The sequence below is a fragment of the Rhagoletis zephyria genome, unplaced genomic scaffold (assembly GCF_001687245.7).
Source record: "Rhagoletis zephyria isolate East Lansing unplaced genomic scaffold, Rhagoletis_zephyria_1.1 Rzeph_scaffold_00201, whole genome shotgun sequence".
Classification (NCBI taxonomy): domain Eukaryota; kingdom Metazoa; phylum Arthropoda; class Insecta; order Diptera; family Tephritidae; genus Rhagoletis; species Rhagoletis zephyria.
In genome coordinates this window covers 286433-306478 of record NW_016157285.1, presented here as the reverse complement: position 1 = coordinate 306478, position 20046 = coordinate 286433, and the positions used below count along the sequence as shown (strand labels likewise).

At 39.6% G+C, this 20046-nt stretch overlaps 1 protein-coding gene across 1 annotated transcript in view; it reads right to left on the bottom strand.

Moving 5' to 3' along the window:
* The window catches only part of LOC108358074 (limbic system-associated membrane protein), a gene marked incomplete at its 3' end in the record, with an annotated part of 200845 nt that overhangs the window by 60283 nt on the left and 120516 nt on the right, over positions 1-20046 (bottom strand). Inside the window, exon 4 of the mRNA XM_017609207.1 lies at positions 10211-10308. Within this exon, the coding sequence (XP_017464696.1) occupies positions 10211-10308 (98 nt within the window). The remainder of the gene's footprint in view (positions 1-10210; positions 10309-20046) is intronic.

The following is a 20046-nucleotide window of genomic DNA, read 5'->3' as shown; positions in this document are numbered from 1 at the left end:
TGACCAGCATAGACTGCATCACCTTTTTACTACAGTCCACTTTTTGCTTCAATTCTAATAAAGAATTGAATTTTGTATATATATTTAAAGAAAAATCTCGACCTCTTTTATTTAAAGCTAAGAACGATAGATGTCCCTCTGCATCGTGTTTTTAAAAGGCATTAAAAACACCCATGATTAAGTTGCCAAGAGCGCAACATATGGTCCTTACGCGCCATCACAAAAGAATTGGCAGCACCTAAGGCGCTTAAAACTCACAAAACAAAGCTTGGAAGTCAGCTTTTTTCAATTTCCGGAAAAAGAAAAAAAGAGTTTCGATTGCGAGCGGCGCGCGGGACGCGAAACAAATAAAAAAAACGCAAAGTGAACAAAATCTAAGTAAGCAAAGTGCAAATTAAAGAACTAAACATTTAAATACAGCAAACAAATTAGACACCGAAATTAAAAAAAAAACTAACAGTGCCCGCTGTGTGGTGTGAAAAACAAAACGCACATAAAAAACAAAAGCGTGCACACAAAAACTAACAAAAAGAAAGTGAAAATTCATATAAACATAAAAAAGAGAATTTATAGATACAAAACTATTAACATAAAAAAGCGCACTAAAGAAAAAATTGTGCTGTTCAAGGGCGTTCGCAGCCACCATTGCATTTGGAGAACCAGCCACCGCAGGAGAATCGCAGTACCATCGGCAATCAAGGTACATAATTGGCNAGAAAAAATTGTGCTGTTCAAGGGCGTTCGCAGCCACCATTGCATTTGGAGAACCAGCCACCGCAGGAGAATCGCAGTACCATCGGCAATCAAGGTACATAATTGGCGCAACGGTAGTAGTCACCGCAGCAACAGCAAGCCTAGCAGCGATTAAAGCGAGTTTAGGAACAACATCTGCAAGCAAAGGAACAGCAACGGCAAGCAACATTCGGTACAGTAGAGTACAAGCAGGATCAAAAAGTTTGTACAAAGAAGTCGAAATGCCAAAGTGAGTGTCTCAAATTATACATACATACATTTCATAAAAAGTTTAGCGGATTTTCGTAAAACACGGTAAACTGAATTGCTCTATTTTTTCAATTACCGGTGCATATAAAATCTCCCATACGACATACTTACCGTACACTCCGTCGGTACATAATTTCCTATAAATACATATGTAGATCTTGCTCAGCTCTATCTTAAACTCAAAAAATAAAGTCCTAACCTAAGTGCATATATACATACATATGTATATACGCAAATATATACTCCCCCACGTATATACTAAATAAATTTATCCACATCTTGGAGGTATATGAAAAGTGTTCGAATTGAACGACCCAAATTTCCGACTGGGCATTCGCAAACAAAAATTCCCGTTTCTCATCGCCAACTCAAATCAAACAAGATTCCATCGGTCAGGTCGTTTGCCTATTTTGTACATATGTACTAATACCCCAGTGCCAATTATATATTACATATAATTATATGTACATATTTACTACGTATGTACGCAACTCAAAACGATAGCGCTTCAAATAAAATTGTAAGCGACTTTGCAGATGCATATGTGCATACATTCTTACGCTTTAGTGTAACAGGCTTCCATATATTTTGGTAAACTCTACTTTCACACTGTATGTACATACCAACTTTTAGGTAGCAAACTCACCTTGTAAGAACCCATACGTTTACACAATAGGCAAATTAGGTTTTTTTTATATTTTCACTTTGCTCCCGCGTTCCCATATATACCTATATACGCCCTTACATATTTGCACTAATTTCAGTGTATGTACCCGCGCATAAACCACTACATATTCAATTGCTTTTGCGCAAAAAACAAGTACGCTCAATAATATACATATGCTATTGTGCTCAGACGCGCTGAGGCAATAAAGTGACTCAAGAAAATTTTCGGATCAGTGCGATTGAAATTCGATTTCGATTATATAACCCAATAAATGCAAATTTACATCAAAATAAATATTTTAATGAGCATTACAGGACTTTAATATATAAAAGAACCAAAAAACCTGAATTTTTTTGGCGCAAAATACGTACTTGTACACATACGTGGATACATACGTGAACTCTATTGGGCTCAGACGCGCTGAGACAACACAGTGACTCTTGAAATTTTACATACAAGCACTCAATTTAGTAAAATTTGCACGAATAACGTGCAAGAGCTCAATACAAAAATTAAATATTGTAAATAAATTTTGCAGAATAGTCCCCAAATATTTGAAAAGTGAAATTTTGCCGCGGTTAATTAAATTCCCAAGTAGACTCATTCACGTAGAAAGTTTCTTTCACCTCAAATAAAATACGTTGAAAAAAAACAAATAGTTCGAAAAAGTAAATTTGTTTTCGTAAAATAAGCTCACAGTCTCTAAATATCTAAACACTATAATAAATTAAATTAAAATGACCGAGGAAAAACAAGAAACCGCTTCCCTCCAGCTCCCTCAACAGGCACCAAAAAAAACACGGTCAAAGTCCCAAACTGACGACGAGGAATTTACCAAAGCTCAAAAAAAGTTCCTCTTCGAAATTTCTAAGCTTGAAAAATATTGCGCGAAGTGGTGGAAGATTTGCGAAACAGATCATTCGGAAGCCAGTCTCAAGCTTTACTTGGAGGAACTCAACAAACACTTGTCATGGGTGGAGAACTCGTACGAAGCGGTATACATGAGCAGCTCGGACGAGAGATCCAGTAAGGTATGCGAGGCGAAATAGGACACCGCTGTAGTCACGTGCATCAGTACCAGGACGCACATCAACGAGTTACTTAGTCATCACCAACCCGAAATGATGGCCGCTAGTAACATCAGCATTCCAGCGCCACCCGAACTCCAAAACTATTTAAAAGTGCCTGCGTGTGACACGGAAACATTTTACGGTGGATATGAAGACTGGCCGTCCTTTAGGGATATGTTCACGGCAGTGTACATAAATCACCCCAAACTCTCTCAAGCCCAGAAGCTTTATCATTTAAGGCAAAAAAAAAATTAAAAATTATGCACTTAACGACCACAACTTTGAGCTGGCGTGGGACGCTTTAAAGTCTCGATACGAGAATCGCAGAATTCTCGTCGACAACCAGCTAAAAACCGTTTTTAATATTCAACCCATTCATAGTTAAAAAGGGGGAACAAATTCAAGCAATAATGACCACTATTAACAATTGCCTCTCAACCCTCAATGCCAATGGTGTGTCCACAAAAGACTGGGACCCCATGCTAATATACCTCTGCTCCTCAAAACTCCCAGACGAAACTCTCACCTTATGGGAACAATCACTCAACTCAAGAAAGGAGTTGCCTCTCTGGTCAGAAATGGACCAATTCCTGACAACACGGTACGAAGTTGTTGAACGACTTAGTACGTATAGGCCAAATAAGCCCAAATGCTTTAACCAAAATTACCCTCCTAGCTCATCCACCCCTAATAAGCATGATTCTTTCAGCTATAAAAGCAGAACCCACTCATTTAACGCTGAGAGAAAAAAGCAGGCATCTTGCAAATTATGCAACTCCAACCATTCTATGATGAACTGCGTCAAATTCAAGGAGATCTCAGTGCAGGATCGCAACAAATTCATAAAAGATAATCACTATTGTAGGAACTGTTTAGCCTTCTCCCATTCAGAAACAGAGTGACATAGCAATTCTACCTGTGTATACTGCCAAAAACGGCATCACTCTCTTCTCCATCACCCCGCTAATCACAAACAGCAAATACAGGCACAAGGCCAAAAACGAATCAGGCGCGACTTCCACCCCAGCGAATAGCAACCCAAACAAAGGATCAACCTCAAAAGACGCTCAACAAAACCAAACTCCCTCGTCCTCTCAACAAAACCAAACGCTCTCACACTTCGCGAGCAGTAGAGAAAAAACTCTACTTCCTACCGCAAAAGTCTCAATCCTGCATAATGGAGAAACATTCACAATTCGAGCTCTTATAGATCAAGGATTTCTGGTCTCCCAACAAAAACCACAAACTACGAAATTTTGGGAATGGGCGGATTCGTAGTACAAAACGCGAACAAAATTTGCTCCATTACCATTTGTTCGGCGGATTTAACAATAAAAATCGCAACACACGTGATAATACTACCGCAACTCACCATTTCTTGCCATCGTTCAAAGATACATACACGGAACTGCAAGAATACTCATCTCTCCCTCTAGCAGACCCTAACTGCTTTACTCCAGCTCGAATAGATATGGTATTAGGAAGTGATGTCATCCCCCAAGTGCTACTCCCAGGCCTAAAAACCAATGTCGGTGGAAGTTTAATAGCGCAAAATTCAATATTTGGGTGGATTTTGAGCGGCCCGGTAACAGAGCACGTCCCTTCATTCACAACCCAGGTAATCGAAAACTCGACAGACACTCTCAACGATCTACTCAAGAAGTTCTGGGAACAGGAGGAAGTATCATCAGCCCCGACTCTCACTGAAGACGATGTATTTTGCGAAGAACTCTACCAAAGGTCCACAGTTCGCAGAGATGACGGTCGTTACGTAGTAAAACTCCCTTTCAAAACTACCTTCCCAGACACGATTGCACTTGGACACTCCAGACCTGCATCTCAACATCAGTATCTAAGTATCGAGCGGAGCATCGAAAGAAAACCTGAACTGCAACAGACGTACTCCAAAGTCTTGGAAGAGTATCTGACATTAAATCACATAGAACCCACATCGTCGCAAGAGATTATACAAGGTGGAAAGTATTTTTCCTTTTATTTACCCCATCACGCAGTTCTAAAGCCAGATAGCAAAACTACAAAAGTGCGAGTGGTTTTCAACGCGTCCAAACTATCTCACTCTGGCATTTCGTTAAACGATATCCTCCACATGGGCCCCATACTCCAAAATGATTTAATGCTCGTTATCCTCAAATAGCGCCTGTACAAATACGCTTTCAATGGTGACATTGAGAAAATGTACCGCCAGATTTATGTACATCCCGAGGACCAAGATTTCCAAAGGATCATATTCCGTAGAACCCCTGAAAGTTCGGTCGAAGACTTCAAATTAAAAACGGTGACATTTGGTGTTAATTGCGCACCGTACTTGGCCATAAGAACCCTGCACCAACTTGCCCAAGACTCAAAGGAAAAATACCCGAAAGCCTCTGAAATACTGCTAAACGAAATTTACGTAGACGATATACTTTCAGGAGGACATGATCTCGAGACAGCACTCACATCAATGAATCAAGTGATTGCAGCACTAAAGTCAGCTAGTTTCCCATTAAAGAAAATGACGGCAAACCACAAAGAAATTCTCCAAACTATAGCCCCATCCGATCTATTAGACGCAGACTTCCTCCAATTCCAAGATTCCAGTTCCACAAAAACTCTCGGAATAAAATGGAATGCCCTAAGCGACGAATTCTCTTACTGGATCCCCCTTTCAGACTCCAAAATAGCCACTAAAAGACAGATTTTGTCTTCCGTTGCGAAACTTTTCGACCCGGCAGGGTGGCTAACGCCAATGATGATATAGGCAAAGATATTACTCCAACAACTGTGGATGGAAGGCACAGGATGGGACGAAATCGTCAAACCCGGCGCGCTTCGCAAGTGGAACTCTTTTCAAGAAAACTTAGCAGCCATCTAACATATAAGAATACCACGATGGGTACAGTTTTCTCCGGACAAGGGTATTGAACTTCACGGATTCTCAGATGCTTCCGAAATAGCCTTCTGCGCATGCGTTTATCTGCGAGTTCAACACAGCGAAAGCTCTATATCCGCCCACTTACCCGTAGCGAAAAGCAAGGTCGCACCTCTTCAAACTGTAAGTCTCCCTCGCTTGGAGCTCTGTGGAGCGGTCTTGCTCTCTAAACTAGTTAGGCAGATTCGATCCCAACTCAATTTGCCAGTACACGAGCTCACCCTCTGGTCCGATTCCTCTATAGTATTGGCCTGGCTAGAAAAGCCCCCATGGACATGGAAGACGTATGTAGCGAATCGAACCTCACACATACTACAGAACGTCAGTAATGCCACCTGGAGACACGTATCCAGTTCAGATAACCCGGCAGATCTCGGCACAAGAGGATGCAAGCCGCAAGATCTGGCAGAATGTTCATTATGGTGGAATGGGCCCCAATGGCTCACAAAGTCCTCAGCGCGCTGGCCAAAGAACGCGCCTCCAACTCTATCTCCCCCCGAACAAAAATCGGTGGAAGCGTACCACACCATAGAGAACGAAGACCTTCTCACTCGATTCTCGTCCTTCTCTCGCGCACTTAGGGTAATGGCTTACGTATATCGTTTTCTACACAACGCGCGAAAGGAGTCAGTGCCCATCACCCATACACTTACCCAAGAAGAAATCAGATGCGTAAAAACGCGACTCATCATATGCGCCCAACGTAATCATTATGGAGAAGCAGTCGCACAGCTCGAAGCCTCTAAGCCCGTTAATAAAAAAAGCTCACTGCTATCTTTGAACCCCATGCTGGATAAAGCTGGCGTAATGCGCGTAAACGGTCGCCTTAAGTACGCTGCACTCAGTTTTAACGAAAGGCACCCTATTATAATACCAGACAGTTCCACCTTCTTCTCCCTCTTTCTAGACTTCCTCCACGTAACTCTACTCCACGCGGGAAAACAGCTCATGATACGCATGGTTCAACAGGAATATTACGTGCCCCGCCTGAAACAGAAAATAAAGAAGTGTATATTTCACTGCAAGGTATGCACCATATTCAAACAAAAAATGCGAGCACAAATAATGGCGGCACTGCCTCCAGAATGAGCGACATACTCGCTTCCTTTCCACACCACCGGAATAGATTTCGCTGGGCCGTTCTTAGTTAAAACTTCCTTACTGCGACGAGCCTCATACACTTAAGCATACGTATGTGTGTTTGTGTGCTTCTCCACAAAGGCCATCCATCTTGAACTCTGCTCAGACCTGACAACTGAAGCTTTCAAAGCATGCTTTGCCAGATTCGTGGGCCGACGTGGTCTTCCTCACAAAATCATGTCGGACAACGGGAAAACTTTCGTAGGCGCCCAGAGGTCAATCCACAGAGAACTCTCCACATTTCTCAGGGAAGCTGCCTCAGACATCGCTGAAAAATATGAACTTCATGGTCTCTCCTGGCAATTTATACCGCCATATGCTCCTCATATGGGAGGTCTGTGGGAAGCTGCGGTTAAAAGCTTTAAGACACACTTTACCAAAGTCGCGGGGACTCATAAATTTACGTTCGAGGAATTTACCACACTCCTCATACGAATTGAAGCGGTACTCAATTCCCGGCCGTTTTCTCCCTTGTTTCAGAATCCCAGCGATTTACAGCCGCTAACTCCCGGACACTTTTTAAGAGGAGCACCACTCGTTTCTCTGCCAGAACCCAAGGCAGAAAACCTGTCTCTCATAAACAAATGGCAGAAGCTCAAGGTACTTCACCATCAATTCAGCATCCGATGGAAAAATCAGTATTTACAAGATCTACACAAGAGGCACAAATGGAAAGGCAAAGAGCGCATTATCGCAGAAGGAGATCTAGTCGTCATCAGAGACGATAACCTACCACCAAATGAGTGGCGCCTAGGACGTATTGTCAAACTCTATCCCGGTCCTGACCAAAACGTTTGCGTGGCAGATATACACACCCAAATAGGAGTTGTAACACGCAACATTGCAAGATTATGCTTGCTACCACCTCCACCTAGCACAATGGATGCTTGATGCATCATCCCCATTCCTAATTTTCTTTCTTCATACCCTAATATGCATACCCCTCCGCACGACGTACAGTCATGTGCAGGTGGTACCACGCTCATTGGTTAAACACTACACCAAACTTTCACTCTCATCTTTCCGCCTTTACAGGAAAAAAACTAATGTTTATTTTCGAATTTCCTCTTCTTCATAGGACGAACGAAGCATCAATGGAGCTCAGCAAGTGCCGCCTATGTTGTCGCCCACACTCGTTGCGCTTTTGCCGCGCATTCCTCGCGATGACACCTGACGAGAGGCATGAATCGGCCCGGGTCCACAAATACTGTGTCAACTGCCTGGCCACCTCACATGTAACTGGCGCTTGCGATTCTCCGGCTAGTTTTCACCGTTGCGGCAGGGTGCACCATACATTGCTGCACCGAACGACCTCGAGCTCGCCAGGGCATAGACGCAGAAACGTGATCCGAAACGGCCGAACTTCCAGCCGCCGCACAATCCAAAAACAAGCAGGAAACCTCCAGAGCCGCTCCGCTATCAAACGTCGCCAGGTCCGCAAACTGCTGAACAAGGTACAGATCATAATCGAGCAGCTGATGGAGCTGCTGCTGGCACTAGCACTGCAGGGCGGGCGCGATGTTGAGGACATGGACGACTAAGGCGTTTTCACAATTTGTTTTATATACACAGATATACATATATGCATACATGTTTCGCATTCTTATATTTTGAATTCATACTGAATAGCACACCCATCCAAAATTTGAATTTTTCCCTAATGTACCTACACGTAAAATGTTGAATTATATAAAAATGTATACATTGGTTTTCGAACATATCTATGTATGTTCCTAGAGTTTAAAACGAACCCATGTACACACACATATTAAAAGTTGCTAAAACCTAACGTTTTTAAAACGCGAAGGGCTCGAGCACTCGCAATCGAACTCTTGATCAGCATAGACTGCATCACCTTTTTACTACAGCCCACTTTTTGCTTGTATTCTAATAAAGAATTGAAATTTGTATATATATTTAAAGGAAAATCTCGACCTCTTTTATTTAAAACTAAGAACGATAGATGTCCCTCTGCATCGTGTTTTTAAAAGGCATTAAACACACCCCTGATTAAGTTGCCAAAAGAGCAACAGTAACATTGAACGATTTTTTCAACACGGCGGCCGCTCAGCGTTGAATTCTAAATAGTATCGGCTCAACTATTTCTATTTGTTGCAATTTCATTTGTTTACATTTATCAGCTGTTCATTTGGCAGCATATTCATCATGCCGTTTCTAAGACGTAATTGTTGGGTTCAACAGTTGCCAGCAGTTTCGTAGCAGATGAGCTAAACAGCTACGTCTTATGAAAGCAACCAATGATACTGAACTGATACGGCACTGATTTGTGAAGATATTTAGATCTTAACTTTTATTATTATTGCCAATCGACTACAACACATTATATGTACATACATATGTACTAGCGTTACAATGGCCGGCCATATGAATTATGGATACTAATAAAGGAAAAATTCTTCCCCTGAACAGGTTTTCCCATCTGAGTTTCAATACGGTTTCTCCTTAACTTTGATGCAAAATTACTCACGAGGCGTCGCGAAGCACGCCGGGTATTTGTTAGTCTTATATAAAAGTCTAACCCATAATATAACAAACACCATACACATATCGTCGTTTAAAGTACAAAACTGCGTATCAAGAAAAGCAAAACCACGTATCAAGATAATGCAAAACCGCGTATGTGAGGTTGTATAAATTATTTTCTAGAGAGTAAAAACACTCATTTTTCAAAATGGTTCACTTTTTATAAAGCAATAGCATTTCTGGCTAGTATATTTCAGAACGAATGGATAAAGATTGAGCCAAGAGCTAGTGTGAGCAAATCCAATTTTTGGCAAAAAATGTCAGTTGCGCGGTTTTGCAGAACGACGATACGCGGTTTTGTACTTTAAGCGACGATATGTAAGTATACACTTTCTTCATGCGTTCTGAAACCTAGTCGTCAAGCCCATTTTCGAAATCATGTAGCCGGCATAATTTTCTAGTTCATCATATTCCACACTTTTGAATGTACTGATAAAATCTTCTGCTTAAAAAATCCAATATTTCTTGTAGTGATCAGGTAGCGTGAATTTGATGAAATGCCATAATTTTATTAAAAGTCAAATGGTTAACAACAACAACGAATGTCATTAAACGAAACTACCTTATTTTTTGTATCATGCTAAGAAATAAACAACTGAAAACTTTGACAGCTCAATAAATGTTTCGAGTCATTCGAAGTTGTCAAAGAATTCGCCAGTTTAAGGAAGTACCCCGTTTGAAAATAATGCACAATGAGCTTTGGCAATGTAAATATGGACCAAAAAGTAGTAAGACACAAACATTTTACATAATATGATGTAGAAATTGTCCAAATAAAATTACTAAATGCATAATATAAATAAATTATATGCCCAAATGTTTTAAAATTTGGTACATGTTTAATTTTATGCTTACCTCAGAATTTACATCACCATGTACTATGCACACAAGCTCCACGTCGTAACCTTCCGCTGCATGGACCCATGACTTTTCAACAGTTATTTCGGGCGGAGCTTTAAAATAAAGATTACGTTAATTTAATTTCAGTTTATTTAGTTTAAAAAGGTAAAATCTGAATCTATATATATTTTATGCTTGGGTAAAATAAACGATGCAAATAAAACAACCAAAGAAACAACCGGCTAGGGACAGCGCAGAGTGGTTCAAAATTTGCATTTTGTGTTCGCAATTCACTGGAGCCTGCATTTTTCACTCAATTTGATATTTTTTTTATTGCTAAGTAATAAAATTTGCAAGAGACCATTTGAGCCAGCTTTATGAATTGTTGTTTTTTTTGTACACAGCCACTAAGCTGTTGAATAAAGAAATTGAATTAGCAACAAGAGTTTACGGGGTGTACATAGCTGAGTGGTTAACGCTTCTGACTTTGAACGTTGACTACGCAGGTTCGATCCCTGCTGAAGTCTAGAAAAAAGAGGTCTGTTGAAGATATGTGGTGATCTCCGAAATAGCTGCTATAACTTCTACCGCTTAAACTTTGTTGCTTTTTCAAGTTTTCCTAATAAACAATCGTGGCACAAAACTCAATAAAAATATTAAAAAATATTATGCATTGTTGTTTGTTTGTATTTATTTTTTTAGTGCGACGTGCATAAACAGTAGCATTTTTGAAAAAACTCGATTCTCCCGTTCCAGTTAATAAATGTACATACATAATAAAAACTAGTTGCAAACAAATTGTAGGGTTCTCCCAAAACAAAAAAATTCAAAAAATAATAATTTTAAATGTTATAAAAAATGTTCACCAAAATTATATTTTTATTTTTAATTTTTATTAAAATTTTGGGTATGCAGTTTTATAGATCATTAAGTTTTAGTACAATGAACTGCAAGTCACAAGTGGCTAAGGGTTCGCGTTGATTTTTAATATTATAACAAAAGCTTTTATTTCCCATGTAGCACGCAGATGTGCTCAAAATGTTAGCGAAAATTTTAGCCACTTACAAATCGTACCTTATTGTACTAAAATTTAATGATATATAAAACTGCATACCAAAATTTTTTCTAGAAACACACAATTTTTTTTTTAATTTTATGGAAAATTTTTTTATAAAACATGAAACATTTTTTTGGGGAATTTCTTCGTTTCGGGGGTACTCTAAAATGGTTTTCAACCAGTTTTTATAATGTAACATTTATTAACAGGAACAGGAGAATCGATTTTCTAAAAAATGTATACTTTTTCAGCACTTTACACTACAAAATTTAATACAAACAAACAATATTTCAAAACACGGGCTCAACTGGGCTCTTGCAAAATTTAATAGCTTTCATTGAAAAAAAATTATCCAACTGAGTGAAAATGAAGGTGCCAGTGAATTGTGAACACTAAGTTCTGTGTTTTCTCAGTATAAATTATAGTTGCGTTCCAGATAACTTCGTGCAAAAACCTGTAAAACTGTCAAATAACAAAATTACTCTCTTAGGGTAAGTGTACACGGTAGAAAAAACGAGATTTAGACAAAAATCTCGCTAGAGACGTGTAAAAACTCAATAGAGCTCTACGAGAGACTCACCTACAAAGTCTATGTGAGAGTTATTTAGCGAGACTTTTTCGCCGTGTACACAGTTCAACGAAGCTAGGTCGAAAACCCTACGACAACTCTACGCTCTATTTAGCAAGCTCGAGAAATCTCGAGAGGGGTTCGGGTCAAAGTAACCGGTTGAGGCCGATTGTAATTGATAGCTTACACAGAGATTCATTTACAGTTAATTTTAACCTAGTTTTTACAGATGCCTTCATGTCGAAAAAGCCAAATCACCTGATTTTTCACAGCGGCCAATTTTTGCGAAATTTTAACTTGAACTCGGCATATCTCAGACGTTTTATTATCGATTAATTTGAAATTTTTACACAATAAACTAGATACTATTCTAAAGAAACTGAGATTAACTGCAGTCCTCAAAACTTATCAAAAATGAAGTGGCGGATTTTTTATAAAAATTATGGATGTAGTTTTTTCAAATGCAAAAGTAATGTTATTGAGTTTGAATTTTGTTAATATTTTAATACAGAATTATGGACAAATGCCCAAGAAAGTTTGTGGGAAAGTTTCAGGTTTAGACAACAAGTAGTTCCAAAGTTATAACAATATTATGGTGACGCTAACGAGCGGGCGCTCGCCCCTAAATGACAAATATATTCACATAGCAATTGTACAAGTAATTTTGGATGTAATATTAAGTAAATGTTGAAATTCATAAATTTATCAGTAATAAAGAACTTATTTAAGCTCTTTATTTTAAACTTAATTTACATATCTAACTACATACATACAGTGGTGGAAGAAATAATATAAACTTTTTATTTTGACCAGTTTTGGCTATACATATTACTATTGTTTATTCGATGTTTAATATTTTTTTATAAAAGTCTAGTGCATTGTTTAACACGCGTCACATAAATCCACATTTCAAATTTTGTACAAAAATTATAAAAATTTTACCAAAACCACTCAAATAATTCAAACTTTTTAATCAGATTTTTTTTTTTAATTTTTGGTGTAGGGGTAGGTTTGTAGCCTATTAAATTTTAGTAGAATAAAGTGCAAATTTCAAGACGCTAGAAAATCGCGTTGATTTTTAAACATTTTCTTCCATATAAAAAGAAATTTTGAGCATGGTCGAGCATAGTACTTTATATGGAGGAAAATGCACAACATCGTTAAGCTTTAAATCCAGTGATTTTGGGGGTTTATTCAAGCCCCCCTCTATGGGAGGGAAATCTACATACAAATTTACCATCATTTAGTTTAGGATGCCAATGGTAAAAAATATTTCGAGATCTCAACAATTTTTATTGAGTTTGAGGCAGTTTCTAATGGTTCATATCCCAGTGACCGCGGTGAAGAAGTCTGGTGAGGAGATTTGATGATAGTTGCTATAAATTCTACCTATGAGTAAATTATTGTTCTTTTTCCACAACATTTTTTTCATTAGAAACGGCCTCAAGGTCAATAAAATTTCAAGAGCGCCGTAAAACTTTTTATTGTTGCAATGGTGATAACATTGTTTTCCTTGCAATTAGGGGAACGAATGGTATTATGGATTCAGCGGCTAATGGGAACTACCTATTTAAAAAAAAAATGCGTGTGTAACACCGTACACATGTTAGAAGTGAAACTTCTTAAAAAAGTGTGAGTACCAGGTACCTACTCACGAAATTGGATGTGTAAACATATGTTTACGGTTCGGCAAACCATTAGGCGATTGAGTTACATACATAGGTTTGGTTAGAAATCAAACAATAATTTCATTTCATCTTATTAATTTTCTGATATACATTTAATTTATTTATTCATTTTCTGGTAACACCACCTTATATGAACTCACGCTTCTAGCATCCATAGGACCGGGTTGTAATGGAAGTAATTGTATGTTTAACAAATAAATGAAAATGTTTATAATGCAATCAATAGAGCCTTACGAATTCGCCATCACCAAGGCACTAAGTAACATACGCACTTTTGTTTGCAAAATGCATTTATTTAAGTTGAAAGAAGACAAATTCCTTTGTTCGGCATTTATTCTTACTCGCTTTCTATCTTCCAAGGCGAATTCATATATTCTTATCACGAATTCGTATATTCATGTGGCAACAAGAGTATAAAATATAAAATTACCTTATAAATTAAAAGCATAAGTATAACATGTATGCGTAGTCCAATTCACGAAATCATTTCATCGATCTGAGTAAAAACTAAGTGCATAAACTCTATTTCGCGTTAATCGAAATCATGAAATGGTGTTCATTCATTCAGTTTCTACATNTACAACAAACACATAATTTTTGACAATCAGTACAGTTCGCATTTATATCAACGAGCAGCTTATTAGATTTGTTTTCGTTTGTACTACATATGTGCATATATACATGTACACAAACATATGTACATACACAAACATATGTACATACATACAAATATATATACATACAACCATTCAAACATATGTACATACATGAAAACATTTCTGTCCATAAGTACATACATATGCCCATCAGAACATCAACGAAGCCTGTTTGCTTCATCATAAATATATCCATACAAACATATGTACATATGAACGAATGGATGTACATAGTTACGCGAAGCACGCTTGCATCATTTACACATATATTGCTTGGCAGCGGCAGAGCTGAAATGCGCAATGACTTCGTTCATACATACATATATATGTATACATACATACGTGCATTCAATCATACATATATACATATGTAGGTACTCGTACCCGTCATGCGTCGCTTTATTTCTTTTTTCCACTTCCCTATACCACCTATATCTTCCTTCTCACTCATGTAACGTTTTCAGTTTTAAAAATTTCACTCTCCATTTTTGCGATACCGCCGCCTAAGAAGTTTCACTTCAAAAAGCGAGAGTCATTTAAAATAGCGATTGAAGCACAAATGAACCCTGCGAAGGGAAACGAATTAATATATTTATAAAAATATTGCAGTCAAATATTGTGTTATATATATCTGATATTATAGTATGCATTGGATTTTGACCCCTTTCGATGAAAGGATTGCGTCCACTTTATGAAACTTACGTTTTATGTCTAGTCCTGTATTTACACATTACACGTCTTTGTTCTAAAAATGTATTTTTTAGATTTCGAATGCTTATTAATTATTTTTTTTAAACGTATAAATCTAAAAAATTACACTACCTAGTATTGAGGCTTATTTGCATTTTCGCTATTTTAGCTATTGGTGCTAATAATTTTGTTATATTTAATTATTTTTATAATGTTCTGGAAGCATAAGAAAGATATATTTTAGTACAAGAATTCAATGTACAGTTAGTGTACCACAATAACCAATGTAAATGACACTTCTTTTTGAAGCCTATAATAATCGTTAAAAAAATTTTATTCAACTTGGTTCTAATTTTTTCTAAAATAAAATTTAAAAAAATAAAAGTAAAGAGCATCTCACAACCAATTTAGGGGTCAACTTCTACGCTAGATATGTGGACGACATAATATGTATAATAACGGGGGCCAAAGAGGAGCAGATATTAGACTATCTTAATGAACAACACAAAAATAAAGCATTCACGATGGATAAGGAAGATAAAGGAAAACTCAACTATTTGGACCTTACAATTAAAATAAACAAGACCACCAACAGACTGGAATACGATATATACAGAAAGCCCACAGCAACCGACACAGTAATACATGAAACCACTAACCACCCACAACAACACAAAAACGCAGCATTTAGACAATTATTAACTAGACTTGAGCGAACCCCATTTACTAAGGAAGCACACAGGAGAGAGCTAGGCACAATCTATGCTATTGCCAAAAACAATGGATACAAAAAAGATCTGGTGGATAAAATTAGAAAGGACTCGACACGAAAAAGTAGGGACAAGAAAGAAAACAACGATACGGATTGGGCAGTGTTATCTTACACGGGTAAAATAAGAAACAAACTGGCCAAGGTTTTCCAAAAATTCAACATTCGCACATCGTTCAGAACCAGGAACAAAGTCGGAANTAAAATTAGAAAGGACTCGACACGAAAAAGTAGGGACAAGAAAGAAAACAACGATACGGATTGGGCAGTGTTATCTTACACGGGTAAAATAAGAAACAAACTGGCCAAGGTTTTCCAAAAATTCAACATTCGCACATCGTTCAGAACCAGGAACAAAGTCGGAAGGGTACTGAACAACAGCACAAACGAAGAGGACACTCTAGATAAGCAGGGTGTATACAAATTAACGTGTGAATACAAGTGTAGCTACATAGGGCAAACTGGCCGTAAGATTAAAACAAGATTCCGAGAACATATAAGAGACTAGAATAAAAGGACACAAAAACCAAGCGTCACACCAGAATCAAACTTTGCAAATCATATGTTCGAAAATAAATGTACACCGATGGAAACTAATAAGGCAGCCAAACATCTCCATGTACAGCATAAAGGACGGCGTTTGAACATATTGGGAAACATGGAGATATACAAGCAGAAAACATTTCAAGGGAGAATTATAAACGAACAAACAAAAAAAAACGTCAACGCGAAGATACATACCCACGCCGCAGAAACAAAGAAAAGGAGAATAACGGATTTCTATCTGCCGGCACAAGCAAGCAACCTAATACCTGCTAAACAACGGAACATAAACCGACGCAATCACGAAAACCAAGAAAATAAAAATAACGGATTTCTACCCGCCGGCGAATACAAGCAACCAAAAAGCATGACCTAATGACAGTTAAAACAGATAGTAACACGAATACATAAAAGCGGAAGGAAACACGAACGATTCAGAACGAAAAATGACAATGAAGATGGCACAACGCCGAAACCGGTTTGTCTCAAAACTAAATTTGACAAGAGATGATGGAAAATCGTTCCACCATACATCATACTCCTACCCTGTCGGAAACACAAACAACCAAAAAGAAGATATGCTGATTACTCTAAATCATGTCGGTCTCCTTGCCGCTGGGGATGGGGCTTAAGTGATGCTATGTCAGTCATACTGGTGCACCGGGCACAGCACCATGAACCAAGAGGGGCACTGGGTATAGGACTGAGGTCTGCGGCTGCTCACCCGTAGTTCGTGTGGCGACCGTGGGCTGCAGCTCCCATGCGTAGACGCTCGCACCGACATTCCCCAACCCAACCGATTCCTTTAACCGCCCCCCTTACCTATCACCCCACCTATAAATTGCCGACCACTCTCACCCTTTCCCTCCTCTGGAAAGCACTTTAAGCCAGTGGTGATGAGGTACCCGTGCGATGGATGAATGGCCAGTACTGCTTAAAGAACTGGTCACTAATGGTCCTCTCCGATGCCCGGGAAAGGTCGGTTGTATAAGTGCCTTACCACGGTATGCCGGCTCTGCCGGGGTGGACCACCCCTTCCGAGCATACTCGTGAGAACAAAAAACTAATGAACAAAAACAATAATAAAAACAAAAAACAAAACACAAACACAAATTTCGAAGAGTGGAGAGATGTCTCGGAAGACATCCTGAGCGCAGAGAAGGATGTGCTCCTGGCTTTCAGTCTGGACTCTACACGCTCTTCGACAACAATACCGGTGAGCGCTAAGCCTAACGATCCCAACAATACCCCATCTTCCTCAAAGGCAGCGTTGAGTGCTCCAGGGAGCACTCCAAAGCAAGAAAGGAGGAAAACCAAGTCCTCGGGGGTGGCGCTCAAGTCGGGGTACAACAGGGCTGTCTTCATTCTTGGCAAGATTGCCAAGGGACGCCAAAGCGGACAGCCTGAATAAGGCCTTCGGAAAGGCCCTTAAGAAAGCTTGTCCGGTGAGGTATGACAAGAAAGCGCGCACACCTTGATGGAATGAGAACCTTACAGCGCTACGGAAGCAAGTAAGAAAATCCTTCAACGAATGCTACAGGATTAAGGCATGGCCTATACAGAGAGAACCTAAAGAAATACAAAAAAGCGAACGGGACGCCAAGGAGGCGTCCTGGAGGGAATTTTTCGAATCAATCGAGGATACCAAGGAATCTGCGAGATTAAGCAAAATCCTTGCCAAAGGGCACTCACAGCCAACATATATAAAAAGGTCAGATGGTTCATGTACCGAGTCGACTGGGGAGTCGCTGGATATCCTTCTGAATACACATTTTCCAGGGTGCAAAATCTATGTAGTGGAAACCGATGCCCCAGACCATATACCAACCCTCTCCGAGGACCTCTTAGAGGAGCTACTAGAGAGGGAAAAGATCAAATTTGCTATCTTCAGCTTCTCACCCTATAAATCACCGGGTATGGATGGAATACTACCAGTCATGCTTCAGAAAGCTTCTGAGAGGGTCATTCCAGTCCTAGAAACAATTTTTAGAGGGTGCCTAATACTGAACCACGTTCCGTTAAGCTGGAGGAAGATTAAGGTAATTTCTATTCCTAAAGCGGGCAAACGGGGCCATGACAATACTAAAGATTTCCGACCAATAAGCCTAGTGTCCTTCGTGCTCAAGACGTTTGAGAGGCTATGGGATCTGTATGTTAGGGACAAGACGTCCAATTTATCATGCTCTCAACATGCGTACTTGAAAGGGAAGTCAACGGAAACTGCCCTACATGAAGTGGTACGTACAATTTAGAGTTCGCTCTGCTATAAACAATTTACAATGGCGTCCTTTATAAACACCGAGGGGCCTTTAATAATGTCAGTGTAGATTCCATCCATGAAATACTTATGGAAACAGGGATTGATCACTGTGTCCGCGCTTGGATAGTGTCTCTGCTAAGGAGCAGAGTAACATGCCGAATTGGGGTACCAAAGCAGGGCCGTATATGCAGTGAGAGGCACCCCACAGGGAGGAGTGCTATCACCGTTACTTTAGTTACATGGTCTTAAACAAACTTCTGGTAAAGCTGGACTCTCAGAGAATCAAAGCGGGGGCTTACGCCGATGATTTAGCGATACTGGTATCGGGTCAGTTTCCTTCGGTTATAAGTGAAATTATGGAAAGGACTTTAAAGATAGTAGATTCCTGGGCCATAAGCTGTTCTCTTAGTGTAAACCCGGAGAAAACTGACCTTATGCTTTTCACAAATAAAACAAAATTAGCAAATTTTAATAAACCAAGGTTCCGAGGAACGGAATTGGATCTGTCAAAGAAGATGAAATACCTTGGAGTTATTTTGGATCCCAAACTTAACTGGAAACCAAACATTGAGGAGCAAGCTAGGAAGGCCACGGTGGCTCTCTATGCAGCCAAGAGAATGTTGTGCAACAGATGGGGTTTGAAACCAAGAATTGTGCACTGGATGTACACAGCTATAGTCCGACCCATAATCTCTTATGGGGCGCTGGTCTGGTAGCCAGCCCTTACTAAGGATTACGTAGTTAAAAAGCTAGGCGGAATTCAAAGGTCAGCAGCCGCTAGCTTAACAGGCGCAATGAGATCCTGTCCGAAGGACGTTTTGAACGTCCTTCTTGACTTATTACCCATAGATATATTCATCGAGAATTCAGCTGTTAACAGCGCCATCAGTCTGCANCAGCAGCCGCTAGCTTAACAGGCGCAATGAGATCCTGTCCGAAGGACGTTTTGAACGTCCTTCTTGACTTATTACCCATAGATATATTCATCGAGAATTCAGCTGCTAACAGCGCCATCAGTCTGCATGCCCTGGGGCTCTGGAAGGAAAGACCGTTCGGGAACGGTTCCATCCTAGACGCAATACCGTCTGAAATTAAAGCGCTGCCCACTGACTATATCCTGTCGAAGACCTGTGTCCACCATAAACACCGCACGAAATTCCCAAGCCGCAGTGACTGGAATCAGGAAGATTTCGGGTCCTTGCATGGCTTAACTGTATTTACGGATTGGTTAAAAATGGAATGCGGGGTTGGTGCTGGGGTCGTCATTGAGCAATTTAACCTAAAATTATCCTTCCTCCTACCAGACTATGCAAGCGTTTTCCAGGCCGAAACGTTTGCTATTAAGGAGGCAGTAAGGTACATCAAAGACAATGTACCCGCGAGAACGCAANAAGGTACATCAAAGACAATGTACCCGCGAGAACGCAAGTGAACATCCTCTCGGATAGCCAAGCGGCTATTCAGGCACTTTCTTCTAACTCTGTTAGCTCTCAGCTAGTGTATGAATGTAGGAGAGAGCTGGCCTATATTTCTGCCCAATACGAAATTAACCTAATATGGGTCCCGGTAATTAGGGGCATTTACGGAAACGAGGCAGCGGACGAACTAGCAAGGAGCGGC